The following is a 16722-nucleotide window of genomic DNA, read 5'->3' as shown; positions in this document are numbered from 1 at the left end:
TATTCCTAGTCAGTATATCCAGGTGCTCTATCACTAACAAAAATATTAGCACTGCAGATGGCATTTGATATCCAGAAACAAGAGAATTGCAACATTCTAGACAGACTCATGAATGTGCCAGTGGAAGTTACAAGGAAAACACAAAGGTTAATTAAATCAATTTGAAGTTGGTTTCAAAAAGTCTAATCTACAATACCTTCCATTCATTTCTGAGAAAACCTTCATATTCTCAGATTCTGGGGCAAAAGAAAATAATGTATACAGGTGGCTACAGCTATTTGAGGCAAGCATTGTATCAACAAAAAACGTCAACATAACATGTAGGATTAAAGGAATCAGCATGACAGATATAAGAGAAGGGTGGAAAACAGAGTAAAACGTTACCTGTTCAGGTGTCTTCTCGTGTCTTCCTGCTATCTCTGAGACAACACACAATTTCAGCATGGGCCCATGTACTGATCTTGACCTCCTGAATGATATGCGAGGAGTGCCAGGTTCATCTTCCCCTGATCCGCTATCAGATGGTCCAGGGCTCCATGTGGGAACCCCTAATGGTGTGTGAGCAGATACATGAATACCCTTCAATTGACAGAACTTAACCAGTTCTTCTTGCCTCCAAAAAGGATGCAACTCAACCTAATAAGACTACTAAATCAATCAAGAAACTCACATTTGTAGAAAAATCTTTATTTACAATGAAAAAAAAGCAAAGAAAAAAAAAGGGAATAACAATAAAATATAAATTACATGAAAAAACTGTTTTATTGTAAACATTCATTGTTGTCATCTCATGACATGCAACAAAAAAGAGTCAATGGAGAGGAGTGAGACAAGATATACTAAAATGAGTTCTCATTTTATGAGAATAGGATGTCTTAGGGAAAATCAGCATGGCAGGCTTGAATCAAACTCTTCTTAACCTTAGAAATGTTGAAATCTCAACCATACGTCATTTGTGATGACATCTCAACCATATGTCATTTGTGAAACATGTCACTCTTTTATTCCACTCTAAACTATTTCTACTTAGCACCAAATCATAGGCCAACCTTAAAGCTTTCTATCACCGTTGCATCATGAATCCCTCATTTTCAATGAGACAACCTTTTGGGGTCATTATAAACAATTAGATTCTATCTAAATCCTCTTGCTGTTATACTGAATGCAAAGCATTGACATATCACCAACTAAACCATACATCCTAATTTATTATTATTCTGACCAGCAAGAATTTATCTCTTCATATACTAACTGCCACCCTCGCTTGTTATGAAGTTCGAGCTCCCTAGACAAATCCTCCTTCCTCGACTCTTTCTATCTCCTTATATATTTTTGTGTATGCAACATTGCATCTTCTAACTTCCCATTAATTAATGTGCCATTTAAAAGTTTTACGCTAAGAAGGAGAGGATGCACAGGATCTAAATAATTACTCGTAGATTAACACATTTTAAGAAATAAAATGCTTACAACAATTCAAAAGTAGTGCATACACTAAAAATCTCCAATAAAAGACCATCACAAATCAAAGGGGTGGCAGATATGAAATTAGATGTGCAACTGAGATCTATCGATTACATCCTGCAGATATAAAATTAGAAGGCACGGAATGCTACATGCTACATTGATGGTTCAAAGAAGTTCAGAGGAAACAGGCTGTTTCAAAGTTTGGACTCAAGTGTAATGCCAAACTTAAAAGAAAGAGGCATTGGATGGTGATGGTGGCTTCGGAAAGTCCCATTTCAGGCCATCTTTAGATCCAAGAAAATGGTTCTCTTGATGGAAGGAGTAGAACATGAATCTGCTGTTTTGAGATAGTTGTTGGTCCTTATTTATTGGAAAGGAGGAGGTACACTTTTGTCTAAATCAATAAAGGAACAACCTGTTATAAAAATCTGTTCAAAATGGATAGCAGAAGTTAACAAGAATGATGAGCCAACCTGATTGACAGCAGGCACCACTTTCGCAAATTTCAGCAACTCTTTGATCTGCTGGACACTGAAATTGCTGACACCGATAGCTCTCACAAGACCCAAGTCACCAAGAGCTTCCATGGCTTTCCATGCTTGCTTCAACCGATTCAAAAACTGCCTATACTCACTCCCCGACTTCGAAGGAGGATCAGTTGCGTCCCCAAAAGCCGAGCTATCAGGCCAATGCATCAAATAAAGATCCAAATACGACACTCCAAGATTCTTAAGAGAAACCCTCACATAATTTTCAATTTTATTAAGGGAATTCATAGTACAGTAGAGCTTAGAAGTCAAGAAAACATCCTCCCTTTTCAGTGAAACATTGAATGCTTCGCCCAGTGCTTCCCCAACTTCAATCTCGTTCCCATAAAGATGTGCACAGTCTATATGACGGTAACCAACAGACAGGGCAGTTCTCACAGCTTCAACGCAGAGGTCACCACCACTCTGCCATGTTCCAAGTCCAATGGCAGGGATTTTGGCTCCTGTGTTCAGCACAAAGTGACTTCCTACTACCCCAGTTTTCCCTTGCATTTTTTCAATCTTGTTTCAACCAACAAAGAGTCTACAACCCAAAAAAACTTGAAGGATGCAACAACTCAATCCAAATCCAACAATATAACAAGTAGGAACTGGAGAGATTGTAGAACCAAAATCTTAGGAATGGATATGGAGAGTCAAACAAGAACCCATGGATCAACTAATACAAAAAAAGAAAAACCCAGTTGAAATGGAATGGAATCAAAATCATCCAAGCAAGAAGAACAGCAAATCATTCTCAATCGAAAAAAATAGTTGACTAAACAAAACCCACCTTGAGTTTGTCAATTTACCAGTTAAGAGGAGGAAATTCAATAAAGAACATAGCAATTCCAACACGAAGAAGTCGCAAAGACTAAAACAATACAAGTAAATAAAGACTCGGATGGATAAATGCCTTTGTTTAATAGTTAGCAAAATGTCCCAGGTCTGGTCGTGGTGGTCAATAACGGCGCCAAGAAAGAGCACCAAAGAAAACCAACTGCACCAAAACCCACCAACTTTTTTTTTAAAAAAAAAAACATCCACATACTAGCTGTGCCGTGAAATCAATATGCTTCAGCAGGAATGCATGATACAAAATATATATATATATATATATATATCAACAAATACGCAAGATGCTCAACATATTACTAATACATAAGGCAATTTCCACATTTCCTGCCAAAACAGTCTTCTTTCTCTTAAGAACGATTTTTATTTTTTATTTTTTTTATTTTTACAAACGTGATTGGAAGGGAAGCGATAAGCCTTCATACCGAGATTACATAAATGACCAATTAATTCATGAACTTGGGGGGGGAGTGGTGAATAAGAAATGAAAAATATCCAATTTTTTATCTTTTTAAACGGTTAAAAATGAATAATTCTGTATTGGAAATATTCTATTAGAAGAAAAAATGATAACAAAAACTTGAATCTAGATTATTTCGATTTACATTTTTCATTTTTCACAAGTTTGATTCCATTTCGTTCAATTGAGCTTTGAAACGCCAACAAAATACGGCATTGACGGGAGAAACATTGATGCATCCACCTCGCATTACCTCATTGACGGGAGAAACAATGGAGAGCAAACTGGATAATATGTTCTTGTTTTCTTAAGTTTCATCTATTTCGGTTATATTTTTTTAAAAAAAAAAATATTTTTAACATATCACATCAAAAAAATATAAAAATATAAAATAAAATAATCAATTTTGTTGTTGTAATGCTATTCTAGATCCTAATTTATTAAGTTAAAGGAGGCGTGCCGTGTTGCCTTATGTTTTGTATGTCTTGTTTATACCCCAAGTGGAACAGGTAGTCGAAGCTTCACTCACAGAAATGATCGCCCAGGTTGTCTCTCGCTAGCGTGCAGAACCATCCCTTTCACCCCCGCCGAGGAAACCGCCTCTATCCAATTTCTCTCGGCCCAAGTACGAGAATAATCGGAGTAGTGCTTTGCGTAAAAATGACGACTCCATTTTTGAAAGTGATGCATCGGGTCGAGAATTCTTTTATGCCCTCACGCATGCAATGACGAAACTGGTATCTTGTGCTGGATTTTGAACGATGATTTTCATATCATAAATACTTTTATAAGCAAGTTAAAATGATGGATTTACTTTTGATGGAGACCTCAATTAACAAATTTAGAACGTCACACCTCGTCCACCTAATATTTAATTTGCTGTTGGGTAATTAAATTATTAACTATATATATATATAATCCATGGTAAACTAAGTACGATTATATATGAAGGGATTTCTCATTCCTTTTTTTTTTTTTTTTCAATTTTAAGATAAGTGATAATCGCATCATCTTTAGCGTTAAAAGGACCATGCAAAAACAAATGAAGACTCAAAATATAATCATTCATATTTGAAGAATTAGAACTGTTAAAGCATTGCTTAAAACAAATTTTAATAGTTATTCGTATTTAAAAAACACAGTACTTTAGAATTGGTCCAGCCTCTGTTTTTCAATATCTAATGGACTCCCAAGGCTTGATATATTTTCTTTTGAATAATGGACTTCTTGATGGTTGATACAACATTAGCCTTTTGAGCTATAATTGTGCTTTATTGTAGAGTTCGTGTTTTAAAGTGTTGTTCTGAAAAAATATTAAATTCATCTATTTTTAGATTTTTTTATGGTTTTGATATGTTAATATTAGGAAATAAATATATATATATATATATATATATATATATTGACACGTTTATAATATGTTAACCATTGATTTTTAATATGTTCTCTTATCTTCAATTAACAACCCATCTTCTACATGGTGTTAACCATTGATTTTTAATATGTTCTCTACTTGTCTTCAATTAACAACCCATCTTCTACATGCATTCAATTAATCAAAAAACAAAATCTTATTGAATGGTGCCAAAATCCCATGTTTATACAAGCTAATTCCATTTTAAAAAAATGCACAATTTCTTTTAAAAAGAGAAAGGTTTTGCCTGTATCTTTGGCAAGGTTTGGTATTATGATATGAATTGTTTTTCAAATTATTTTTTCATTTGAAAAAATATTAAAATAATAATTATTTTATTTATTTAAATTTATTTTTAATACTAGCACATAAAAACAATTCAAGACACCAAAAAACAATTAATTTAAAAGGTACATAATGTGGGATTAGAGAGTTTACAAAACTGTGTTATTTCGACATGTTGCGGTTTTCTGCAACTCAATCAATGTGTGCATTTACAGATTAACAAGCAGGAAATAAATTCTCTATATAGACAGCATGCAATTATTCTATTTCCTCAAATTTTATTCTCATCCTACCCCAAATAAGCATGCTTCCTTTAAACCTGGCACCATTTTTAATTTTTTTCACGATCACAAACATGTTTAATCTTCTCTTTTTTCTACACTTGGGATTTTTCTTGTTTCCGTGGCTCTAGACTACAATCACATTCGTGTTAACCTAGTTGGGTCTTACGAGCGGTAAATGCTGCTGAGAAAATAACTGAAAACCTACCGTTCAAAATGTTGCCAAGACCGGATAGGTCGAGCTGGAAACCAAACGGACATCTATCTGCCAGTCAACCTTCATAAATCTATTAACTCCTTTCGATGAGACCAAACTCATCAGAAAGGAAATCTTTTAGCTTAATGAATGAATCACAGCCCAGCATAGGGAGAAAGTGAAGAGAGCCTCCCCGGTTCAGAGGCATGTTCTTGCACAGGAAATTTGCCAGGTTCGTTCTTTTCCCAGCTGTAGATAATTTTCATGGATGCTTCTTGTAGAATTTCCATGAGATATTTATGAAACTTTCAAAAACTGAAATTTTCCATGAGCTCGATTTATATCTCTGTCTGCTAACTGCAACTTTCTAGAGCAATTAGCTTGATTTTAAGGCTTGTTTTGTTTGGACAAACAATTATACAATTTTTTTATATATATAAAAGGTTAGACCTAGGAAAGAATATCCATCCACTCACAAAACTAAGAGAGAACAAAGAACATTTGACGGATCCAGTATAAGAAACAGCACAAGCCGAAGGCACAACAAACAATTTTTCCACTATTTCTCGTGCATGGTTGCTTGCAAAGTTATAGAAACAACAGAGCACCAAGCATAAGACATGCAGCCAGCACAGCTTCACCAAGCATAAGACATGCAGCCAGCACAGATTAGAACAGAACACTAACTGTAACACAGTCAAGTACTTAGAAGGTCATTAGTTTTTCAGCACATCCATGGCCTCCTACCATGAACAATTGACATTTTGCATTCCATAAAATTAGCTTGCAGACTCCAAAATAACAAAAACTCAACAATGGCTATCCCTTGTCTTGTCTTAGTATGACAGGCAATGACATCTCCAAAGTGAATGGAAGCATATAAGCCATTCTTGAGAATTCCATTCCATCATACACTTACCTCCAATTCTGTTAACGTAAGGAATTATTCTGAGAGATACCACGTTTTGGAGGCAATTTCCTCAAAATGAAAAGAACCAATGAAGAAGGTAAAATCTCCACCAGCTGCAAATAAAACGTTGAAATACAGACAAATCAAAAGCACACACTTAAGAGGTAGATAGAGACTATACTTAGCAGTGCAAAAATAAACAGCAGAAAAATGCAATCAGTACTCTAAAGCATGCCATAGATACACAACTCACAAAATTTGATAAAGAACCAAAAAAATTTAAAAACTAAAAAAAGAGAGCCAAGACATAGAAGTCCACTTCAAACAGGAATCAATGAACAATGTAAAGGATGGCAATGAGATAAGGAATCCTAGGACCAAAGGCATATCATGAGCATTGTTCTTCGAGAACTTCTAACAACCACCTTCGGATATTCATGAATGCACAGCTGTCATCCATGATTCTATTCAAATTCTGAAAGCATAAAGAATTCTAAGTTCACAAATTATTTTTCACAATCAGATATAATGCCAAGCCACCTCAAAAGTACCATTTGATATAAACATTCCAGCAAAGCTGATCATTCAAACAAGGTACATTTAGGAATACCAAACTCATATCATTTTCAAACACCCCAGCATCTATAGATCCAGATATCTTCTATTCATAAACCAGCAAACATTGCAAGCAGCCGAGAATTTCTCCATGTCATGTGTGTGTGTTTGCACCTTTGACTTTACATTTAGCTATCCCGTGGGGAAACCATCATGGAACAGCCTTTAAAAAAAATATGTTTTGATAAACAAAACATGCCACAGACTTGTGACCACATTGCAAACTTACCAGGTAATATATGAAGTTTAGAACTGGATGATCCAACACATCAAGGTCTGCAGCTTTATCAAATGCATTAAAGCACATCTGAAGCATAAGAAAATTGCAGTGCAAAACTATAGTTAGAGAAACTTCAGTTCTAGAGATGGAATAAATAGAGCTTCAGGTCTCAGCAAAATGAATGAGACTGTCAGGGGTAACTAATTTACAATAAACATTGTCATTTAGGATAGCTAAACAGAAATATAGACTCCAATTCTCATGTAAAGGAATGCTAGCAGCAGTCATGGTGAAAACTGCTAGGAACACTTGCTCAATATAAGAGTCCACGTTGCAAAAGAATAGCAAAAGGTATTGGCACAACCGGTTAAACATCGATCAATTCATATTTATCTCCCTCTTAAAAATAAAATTGTAAGAAAATTGAAAAGAAAAGGATGAATCCTCTGTGTTTGTCTCAAGACTCCTAACTCTTGCCCTCCCCAATCCCTAGCTTCTTTTAATCTTCTTCCAATGTCCCAGACCAAAAACATTTCCCACTATTTAAGTTTCTTTGTCTTTGGTTGATCTCTCAAAAAACCTCTCCCTTAAAAGAACTTTACAGTTAGAGAAATCAGTTCTTTTTTGTCATGGCTGTATCTTATTTGGAATCGACAACATTCATTTTATTTTCAGTTTTGAGTTCAACATCACCGTTTGATCTGAAGTTTCATTATGCTCAACAAGAACTTTAGCATAGTACTTATTTGACGGCTGGATTCATTGTTTAAGCTTGAATGAAACGATGATGCATCTTAATTTGCAAGGTTATTCAGCGGTTTTAATTTGTAAACTGATCGTCTCTGTGAAGGTTGATGCATCTTAAAGCAGATTTGAGAAATGTTGATTTAATAGCCAACAGTTTACATCTCAGAAAGAAAACAGTGTTAATATATATATATATATTCAAACCAGTGTCCAGTAATACATTTATAAATTATTGGCAACATGGCTGTTGATTCTGGGAGAGTGTCACAAGCAGCTGTCAAAGTGACTGCTGCTAGCATTTCCCTTCTCATGTAAGCACTTAACTGACCATTTTAAAACTTCTATATCCAATACAAGGCATAATTCCCACATAGTCAAGGGTAGAAAAGAGAATCTGGAGAAAGATGAATACAAACTCACCATAATGCATCTAACAAGGAAGCATGAGAAACATATGGTTGTTACATAGCCAACCTGTTCAGAAGCCAGACAGAAAAAACACTCAAATAAATGAAAAACCGCAGACAGTAATGTATTGAAAGAAGAAAACCATATAGTTTGTAAAGGAAAATATTTCCTGCCACAGCAGGGACCCTAGATAGTGGAGTCTCAGGGTAGATGCATAATAAGAGATTCAAATGAGTTTAGATTGTACATCTAAGTTTGAGGATCTTGTTTAATCTGAATCATTGAATAAACACTTTGGTTAACTGAGAGTCTAACACATCATGAAGCTATAAACTCTGGCTGCTAGATTTACAGGACAGCACTTTCTAAATATAATTACCTCTTGCAATTTCTTACGCCTCCCTTTGGATTCCACAGGGAATCGCTGCAACATTAAGAAGAGCCTGCCACAAGATGACAATTCAGAGTACAGATTCTTTCATAAGAAGCGTATCTTCTAGGAGAATGAAAACCAAGCAAAAAGAGAAATCAAAGGTACATGCTAAGAGGCTATCACATACAAGTTCATCATATTGCATAACTATGCAAACACAAACTAATGCAATTAGAAGAAAGACAGTACAATGAGTATAGATAAGTATGCAACCACTGGCATCCTCATAAGACTTTTGAAGTGGCCCCAAGCAACTAACACTTCATCTCAGCCCACTTCATGAAAAACAGAACAACGACTGGACTCATAAAGGATCCAGTTTATGAACCATTACCCTAGAAGTAAGATGATCAAAATGCACTACATGAATAGCATGAGGATCATAACAACAGGAGACATCATAGAAAAGTTGGATGATCGATCTTGCTAACCAGATCTGAGTGCAGCAGCAGAGATGAAGGAATCCCCATCCCTCTTTTTTTTTTTTTTTTTTGAATGTGTTTAGTGTCCCACTTCCTCCAGAGGAAGCAGGAGAGTCAAAAAAGATAGCAGGTGGGATAGGATACGGATAGCATCTGATTCCCATGACCCAATATGATTTACTGAGCAGTGGCTGAACTCCCACCAAGCAGGGTGAAACATGAAAAAACTGACACAACTTAAGCAACAATCAAAACGCCTAAAATATTGCTCCAGCAGGGTCCCTTTATTAGGAAATTCCACCAGAACTCACTCAGAGGAAAATCCCATTCCATCAGGTCAAAATAAATTGCAGTGGGCACTTCCTATGAAATATATCTTATAAGAACTCCAGTGGCTGTTCTTTTCTACTTTTTAGGAAAAAAAAGGTGCTGCCATCCTAACCAACCCCCACCAAAAAGTAGCAGCTAACTACAAATCCATTTTAGACCTGGAATAAATCTACTTTTGAGCCTCATTCCAGGTTAAGGGAATAGTGAAATGACACAGCATTGTCATGGATTTGGCATGCCATTTAACATGGAGCTGAAACTTCCAGATGGAAATATGATGTCACAAGGAAATAGCAGTTGACAAGTTGAATAGTTGCATTTTAATGGATATCTGAACCTATACCGATTAAAGCAATGGATTGGCCAAACTGCCAAACCAAAAGTAGCTGACACTATTTGGTGTCAATGCAAGAATGATACCATAACCAAGGGAAATCCACTACTTTGAGTGTCATTGACAGTAATTTAGTACTGGGAAACTAAAGTGGTGTCCATGGCTTTACAGTATTCTGATAAACAAATCTGTTGCCATTTGCATACTTTGGGGTTCAATCCAAACCCACCTATAGCATTCGCAGAGTGAAAATATACAATTTATAAATTTTCCTAGTGCTGACACCCTATATGAAGTGCTGCATGTATTCATCTTGTTCATGCATGAAGAATATATGCATTAAGAAAACAAAAGTGGGTTACCTTCCACCATAGAGTAGAAAACCAAGAGCTGCAAACAAAGACACACCTGCCAAGGATATCAATGTTAAGAACAAATTGTCTGAATTACCACTAGAGAATTACCAATTATGTAGAGAAGCTCAGGGTGTAAAGTAAAGAACCTGCAAAGAACACCTTTGATAGGATGGCAACAGTTGGAATAGTTTTCCAAGCCAACACCAACCACATAGCAATCTGGAGTCGATTAAATCAAAGAATCAAAGTTGAAGCTAATATGTTGCCAATCATACTGGTCAATTTGCAAAGGGCTCAATACAGCAATAACCAGTGTACCCATAGAAAGAACCAACAAACAGACACCAGGCATGCAAAGAATTTGGCAACAGTCATGCAATGACGGAACAACTTCAAAGGGTATAATGAATAGATAGTGCATAATGTATCACACAAAATTCTCAATCCTTCAATGAATCTTAGGAATGCTGCTATGCAAAGGAAAGTGGTGTTAAGAGCCTGCAAATGTCATGTCATTATGATTGACATTCACCAACTCAGAATTTTCAGACAATGGGAAACCAGCTGATAGGACAGTCTAGCATGCTAGACTAGGTTTGCAATAGCTAAAGCTATCGCAGGCATAACCATGGCCAGATATAATAGTTGAAATGAATGGCAAGTTAGTACAAAAGCACCAAGGCTTAATCTAGTTTGCTTACATAAACTTCAAAGTGAATTTTTAAAGTACTTGAATAAAAGAAAAAAGAAACAGAAAATTGATGTCGGGTTCTGGAGCATGTGGTTGTACTTAAATATGCAAACAATAAGACACTGGACAATTTTGAAATTCTCTTTGGAGGAACCTAGAAGGTAGTAAGGTATGCATTTAGAAGATTTTTCCTGAGCTAGGTGCTTGTAAACCACTAGCTTTTTTATTTCACATCATGGCTCTATATGAAAACTGTAGCATTTTATTATGGCTTATACAAGCATCCTTTGAAAGAGAATGCACGTGTGTGTAAAAGCAATTAGCAATTGGCCTGCAGTGCATATAGCCATACCATGTGGATGTTTGATGCATCATTTCACAGATTCAGTGGCAAAGAATATGATAAAGATTTTTCTGGAAACCACTAATAAAGATTATTTTCTATTCTCCCCTTTTATTTCCTGCTCTTTGCAAAGTTTAGTTTTCTTATTGCTTTAATGCAGCCCTTCACTAATTTTTAGCTAGTAAAATGACAAATGCTCTGAATTCTTCTGAGTACTTTTTCTTTACCAAACCCAACAAAATTGAAATCAGCCATAATAGCCTCAAATTCTTGCTGATGCAAACACGCCCAATGTCTTAGTTTATCTTACAGCTTCTACTGCATCAAGCACTTGGCATCAGACAAAGGTTATAGCTTATATCCCAACATAAGATGTAAAACCAGAAAGGCATCTCCAGAAGGGACACTCGTTCCACTAATGGGATGAGAAATGGAAACCTCAATTATTTTTTTTTCATGTATCTGACTCTGAATAATTAAAACATTAATAATTAGACGGCACTTTGGCAAATAAGGTAAAAAAGAAAAGTATCTCCTTTGCATGGAAAAGAAGCAGTATTTACACTGGTCATCCAAATAATCTAAATTGCACTATCTAGTTTATACAAAGTTACTGTGAGGTCATCTTAAGAATATTCCTGGTTAAGGGTTTAACCTTAACACACACTTCAATAACATTTGAAAAGATTAGCTGAATACGGGAGAAAAACTGCAACAATATTACAGTACATAGCATTCCTTGAATGAAGCTTACTAGCTTTCACATAGAAAGAATTTGACTTTCAATCCTCCCCCTTCACCTGGATTAATAGCAAAAATATGGAAAGAAAATTCACCTGAATGGCATAAACCACCGCATTAATTGTAAAGAAACTTGGCCTGAGTCCATCAGTAGATACCGCACGTGCCTGTTTAAAATATGTCAAGTCATAACAGATTTGAACCAAACATAAAATTGATAAACTGAACTGCAAGTGAAACTCAACCTGGTAGTAAATCTCTGCCCAGAACAGAACCAGAAGCGCATATGTGGTGAAGAATGCTAGACTTGGGAAATCAAGGAGGATATGTTGGAAAATCTTGAGCAACAGAAATGAACAAGTTTACCGATTAGTAATCATTGTAAACCAATTAAGTTACAAATGAGAGAGGGAGACGTAAAAGTCGAGCACCCCCATACCGGTGGATGGATGCTTTCTACATTCCGGCGAAAAACAAATAGTAGACATCGAACTGCCATATAGAAGAAGAAGAAGAAGAAACCTCAGTCAACATAACATGATAAAATCACAATGGAAAGCATATTTGTTTGCTTTGAGAATATTGAAATACAAACCCCCATTCACGAGGAAGTTGAGAAAATGAAAAACCTTCTGCGTAGTCCAGCCATATTCCGGAACTCTCAATTGTATCCTTATCAATTGAATCTAAAAATACAATCAAACAAATTCAAATTCCATGCCTCTCCATCCATCAATTTAAAACCCTAGAAATTCCTATATCTCATCGTTCGCGTGCATAGATTAACAAAAGATAGATGACATGGTGCTAATTTAATACAGACATTAACAAAAAGAGAGGAAGGTGTGGCAAATGTACAAAAGCAACGGCGGCGACGAGACCGTAGAGGGTGGCCAGGACATGAAAGATGCGATCTTGCCAGAACGGTGATTCATTAATATCGTGCCACCAACTCGAGGCCTCTTCCAATTTGAAAGAAATCACCGTCCCAGCCATTTCTGCTCCGCTGCTGCCTTTATCCATTGCTCCACGGAGATATTGATTTATGCCGATTGTTTCCTTTTTTAAAACCAAATTGAAAAGGAGAAGGAAATAAGCGACTCGATTTTTCTTTCTTTTGCTTTGAATAATTCTTGTTAGGAGCTGAGAATGGAATCTGATCACGTTATTTTGTTTCGTTTTTTCGGATTATTTTTGTTTTTATTAAGAAGAAGTTTGCTATAAAGAAAATTGTAGTGAAAAACCGCCGACAAAAAAAGAAAAGAAAAGATAAAATGGGTGGGAGAACAGAGGTGATTGATTTTATGAGGTTTTTTTCTGGAAAATACGCCTTGTACCGTACTGGCTGTCGCCGATGGTATTTGGATGAGTTTGCGGATTTAAAAGGCGTCATTCTAAGCTTCGGCTGATTTGGCACTCTTCGCCCGCACCACGTGCCTCCAACTCAGCTATCTTCTTCTAGGATTAATAAATAAGTGCACGTTAAATCTTACATTAATTATCCGCAATTACTAAACTTAGCCCGGTTTGTCGACCGGGTCTAATTAATCCACTTTCTTGCTGGGGCTGGAGCCCCATGTTAAAAAAAATTGCAACTCGGTTGAGCTTGTGAATTTACGCTTAACTCCGTCAAAACCCGTTTTAATTTTTAAAAAAATTGCAAAATGAACAAAAAAAAAAAAGCATGACTCTTCCTAATTTCGAAACCAATTAGTCGACTAGTAGAAGAAAGGAGTGTTGAAAAGTTACAAAAGAAATAGTTAATTTTATTTTTTTTGTTAATATAGATGTTCACACTAGTTTAATCATATAAGTATTTAGTTGATATAAAAAAACTCAAACTTATAAAATAGATAAATTTTATTATGTTGACTTGTGTCTTTTCCTTATCTAATTTTTTTTGGTGTTGTTGCTGCTATTATTTTTTTCATAATTCTTTATTTTTTCTTTCTATCTAGTGGTGTTGTTTTTCAATCTAGTCTATTCAAGTGTTTAGGAGTTTTTTATTTTATTTTTAGCATGGTAAAAAAATTAGTAAAGTAAAACTATTCACATAATAGTTTTTTAAAAATTAATATAATTTGACAAGCCACAAACCTCGTATACGACTTATCACTCGCATGTAAGGCTTACAACTATGTCCTCCATTCTCTATATAAACTAATCTAAAAATACTTTTATTTTACCACCCCTGCAAACATACTGCTACCCAAAACCCTACTGCTCCTTTTCTGCTGCGACATATCCCCTCTACCACTGCGAGATTCCCTCTTATCTCTCCCTGCTATAACAAGTTTTTTCCTCTCCCTCGCTATGTTGATTGACCTCTTGATAAACAACATCACAATAATAGGATATAGATTGTTGATTGATAGGGATGATATACGTGGTTGAGTATTGGGAACGTAGACCTTCAACCAGTGATTATAAAAGCAAAACTCATAAAATTGACATTGTTGGTAACTGAATTCAAGACCTCCTAGTGGATGTGACAAAAAACTAGTTGGTTGAATATGCTTGAGCGTATATAATACATATATTCTAGGGGCTCGTCTTTGTTGGTATTACATGCAATGCAATGCTATTTTTTTCCTAACATTATTCGAGGATTTTTAGTCCATTTTTAACTATAGCTGGGCGCATGTTTACACATCTATACCGACAATCATGCAAGACATATATATAAAAAAGGAGACAAGCAACTGGTTACCTACTATTTTTCTATATATAACTTTATTTTAAATATTTTCCATTGAAGAATTTACTTTGTTTATGGTAATTAATTATATTTCAAGAACTAACTTGAAACTTTAAATATAAATTAATATAATTTTGGTTATGATAGCATCTTTATATCAAACGCCTATAGAGTTGAGGCAATAATATGTTTGAGCTTAACATCTTGAGGCAAATTACATATGGGATCTAAGTAATAGTAAATTTTGAACAACACATTATTTTTATAAATTAAATGGAGAAAAAAGTATACTAATTTTATGGCTTGTCATGTTATGCGGAGTGGGGCTAAACATGTTATTTTAAACATTATTAACGTTTATGAATTCTACTATGATGAGTTGGATGCATAACAATCTTACTTGTTATTTTTTTAATAATGTATTTTTTATTATCTGGGTGTTAATTTTCTAGTCTTGACTTGTTTTGTAATGTTTTTTGTGTACTGAGATGTTGTATGGATGTCTTATACAAAAAACTTGATATTATCAAGATCGCTTGTATACTAGAAGGGGAATGCTCGGTGGTTGGTGCAAGCCTTACTACATTGCTCTAACATGGTTAAGATATATTGTTTTTATTGGGTAATATGATAATTTGACCTGTCTCGACACATCCTGAATTATGTTGATACCAGTTATATGTTGCACTCAATCATTAGATCTTTGGAATGCTATGAGAGATTAGCTATTTAAGAAACAATATCCAATAACTGATCTAGATACTTGCACGAGATGGTATCTTTCCATCACATGCTAGTTTATTATACCTACATTGACATATTTTCTAAGATATTCATATAATTCAACGCATTACAACCACTTATATTCAAAATAGAATTGTTTGGTGTGTAATATTTTTATATATGAGACTTTTAAAATGATGATTATTGCTTGTATAGATAGTGGGTGCTAATTATTTTCTATATTTATTAGATTTAATTCTTATTACAAGAGGCTTGGAGAGTAACATCCACTATTTATGAAGGTATTAATGAGATGACCCATGTTTTTGACAAGTATTCATTAAATTTGTGTCACATTGGACATGAGGAGGCGGAGCTCAAAGCGATAGTAAAAAAAAAATAAGATGGTTTATCATGAATGGGGGCATGTAGTTAAAGAGACATGTTCATCTAGAAGTATTCCAAACTTATTTACAAGTTAAGGCAATTTTGGTGCTGATTTCTACACGGGTGTTATAGGCCCATCCTCTAGTTGAATGATTTGGAGAGGTGCAAACTCGTCCTCATGCGTTATAAATCCATTAACTAGCTAAAGTGATTTTTATATTTAATTAGATTACATACTTTAATGTTTTAAAAATTATAAATTTATTTTAAATATAATAAAATGCCATATTAAGTTTGATTGTGTTCAATTATGAATATTGAATTGTTAAATTTGATGAATTATGATGTATGTTAATTTTTTAATTGTACCGGGGAGAGGAATTGAGGCCTGTGTTTATAAATTGCAATGTATAATGCTAGTGTTCTGGCCATGGTTTCTTTGTTTGTTTTTTTTTTCTGTTTTCTTTTCAACATCGGGTGCTGCTTCTCCCATGCTGATGCCGCCTGATCATTGGCTGCTTTTTGGTTCCTCTGTGCTCGTTTACTTCATTTTCATTCATTTTCATTTTTTAATTCCGTTTCTTTTGTTGTGACTCTTTGTATTTCTTTTTCTCGCCAAGCCTGGATGCAGTGGGAGTTATTCTAATTATGTATGCATTTAAAGGACGTAATGTTCGCTGGTAAATGTGTAATTAATTTGTCTATACATCAATTTCTGGAGTATTCTTTTTGTTGGCAGATTTTATAGTACAGGAAAAGGCACAGTGGTTCGTGACATTGGAATTTTTACTGCTGTCTCCTACTACACTGTTTTGAAAATACAGTATAAATTATATTTAAAAAAAATTAAAATTTTTATTAAAATTTAATATATTTTGT

General features: G+C 34.9%; 2 protein-coding genes and 1 long non-coding RNA gene across 9 annotated transcripts; 1 reads left to right on the top strand and 2 right to left on the bottom strand.

Annotated features, from left to right (window-relative positions):
• Nucleotides 1-151: 151 nt before the first annotated feature.
• Nucleotides 152-3084, bottom strand: LOC105119262 (alcohol dehydrogenase [NADP(+)]-like). 2 transcript variants are annotated; one of them, XM_011017387.1, is made up of 3 exons: nucleotides 2788-3084; nucleotides 1941-2673; nucleotides 152-636 (listed from the first exon to the last, which is right to left on the bottom strand). In XM_011017387.1, exons 2-3 carry the CDS (start codon nucleotides 2505-2507, stop codon nucleotides 157-159), a joined length of 1047 nt encoding a protein of 348 aa, XP_011015689.1. In that variant the 5' UTR covers nucleotides 2508-2673; nucleotides 2788-3084; the 3' UTR covers nucleotides 152-156. The 2 variants fall into 2 exon arrangements, with proteins under 2 accessions (XP_011015689.1, XP_011015688.1); XM_011017386.1 differs by having other exon boundaries at nucleotides 1941-3084.
• Nucleotides 3085-5571: 2487 nt separating this feature from the next.
• On the top strand, nucleotides 5572-16626 carry LOC105119260 (uncharacterized). 5 transcript variants are annotated; one of them, XR_841102.1, is made up of 3 exons: nucleotides 5572-5717; nucleotides 8803-8919; nucleotides 16583-16626. It is a non-coding gene; the product is annotated as an uncharacterized LOC105119260 (long non-coding RNA). The 5 variants fall into 5 exon arrangements; XR_841103.1 differs by lacking the exon at nucleotides 16583-16626 and adding an exon at nucleotides 11607-12122; XR_841101.1 differs by lacking the exon at nucleotides 16583-16626 and adding an exon at nucleotides 11595-11613.
• LOC105119261 (protein TOM THREE HOMOLOG 1-like) lies at nucleotides 5974-13674 on the bottom strand. 2 transcript variants are annotated; one of them, XR_841104.1, is made up of 12 exons: nucleotides 12894-13674; nucleotides 12631-12721; nucleotides 12475-12527; nucleotides 12281-12373; nucleotides 12131-12202; nucleotides 10407-10479; nucleotides 10267-10312; nucleotides 8765-8828; nucleotides 8398-8451; nucleotides 7240-7317; nucleotides 6162-6508; nucleotides 5974-6123 (listed from the first exon to the last, which is right to left on the bottom strand). XR_841104.1 is itself a non-coding variant. In XM_011017385.1 (11 exons), exons 1-11 carry the CDS (start codon nucleotides 13056-13058, stop codon nucleotides 6416-6418), a joined length of 882 nt encoding a protein of 293 aa, XP_011015687.1. In that variant the 5' UTR covers nucleotides 13059-13674; the 3' UTR covers nucleotides 6128-6415. The 2 variants fall into 2 exon arrangements, 1 of the variants encoding a protein (XP_011015687.1); XM_011017385.1 differs by lacking the exon at nucleotides 5974-6123 and having other exon boundaries at nucleotides 6128-6508.
• Nucleotides 16627-16722: the final 96 nt, after the last annotated feature.

This window comes from Populus euphratica, unplaced genomic scaffold (assembly GCF_000495115.2).
Source record: "Populus euphratica unplaced genomic scaffold, PopEup_1.0 scaffold2714.1, whole genome shotgun sequence".
Lineage (NCBI taxonomy): Eukaryota > Viridiplantae > Streptophyta > Magnoliopsida > Malpighiales > Salicaceae > Populus > Populus euphratica.
The sequence above is the reverse complement of the archived record's forward strand: the minus strand, read 5'-3'. Positions and strand labels throughout refer to the sequence as shown.

Bases quoted from the DNA above. Each gene is read 5' to 3' on its own strand.
- LOC105119262 (XM_011017386.1), bottom strand. From the start codon at position 2,507: ATGCAAGGGAAAACTGGGGTAGTAGGAAGTCACTTTGTGCTGAACACA. The intron at 637-1,940 runs GTTGGCTCATCA...TAGTCTTATTAG, and splicing joins TGGTGCCTGCTGTCAATCAG to GTTGAGTTGCATCCTTTTTG.
- LOC105119261 (XM_011017385.1), bottom strand. From the start codon at position 13,058: ATGGATAAAGGCAGCAGCGGAGCAGAAATGGCTGGGACGGTGATTTCT. The intron at 10,313-10,406 runs GTTCTTTACTTT...TATCCTTGGCAG, and splicing joins ATCAAAGGTGTTCTTTGCAG to GTGTGTCTTTGTTTGCAGCT. The intron at 7,318-8,397 runs GTGAGTTTGTAT...CTTATGCTTCAG, and splicing joins TCCTTGTTAGATGCATTATG to ATGTGCTTTAATGCATTTGA.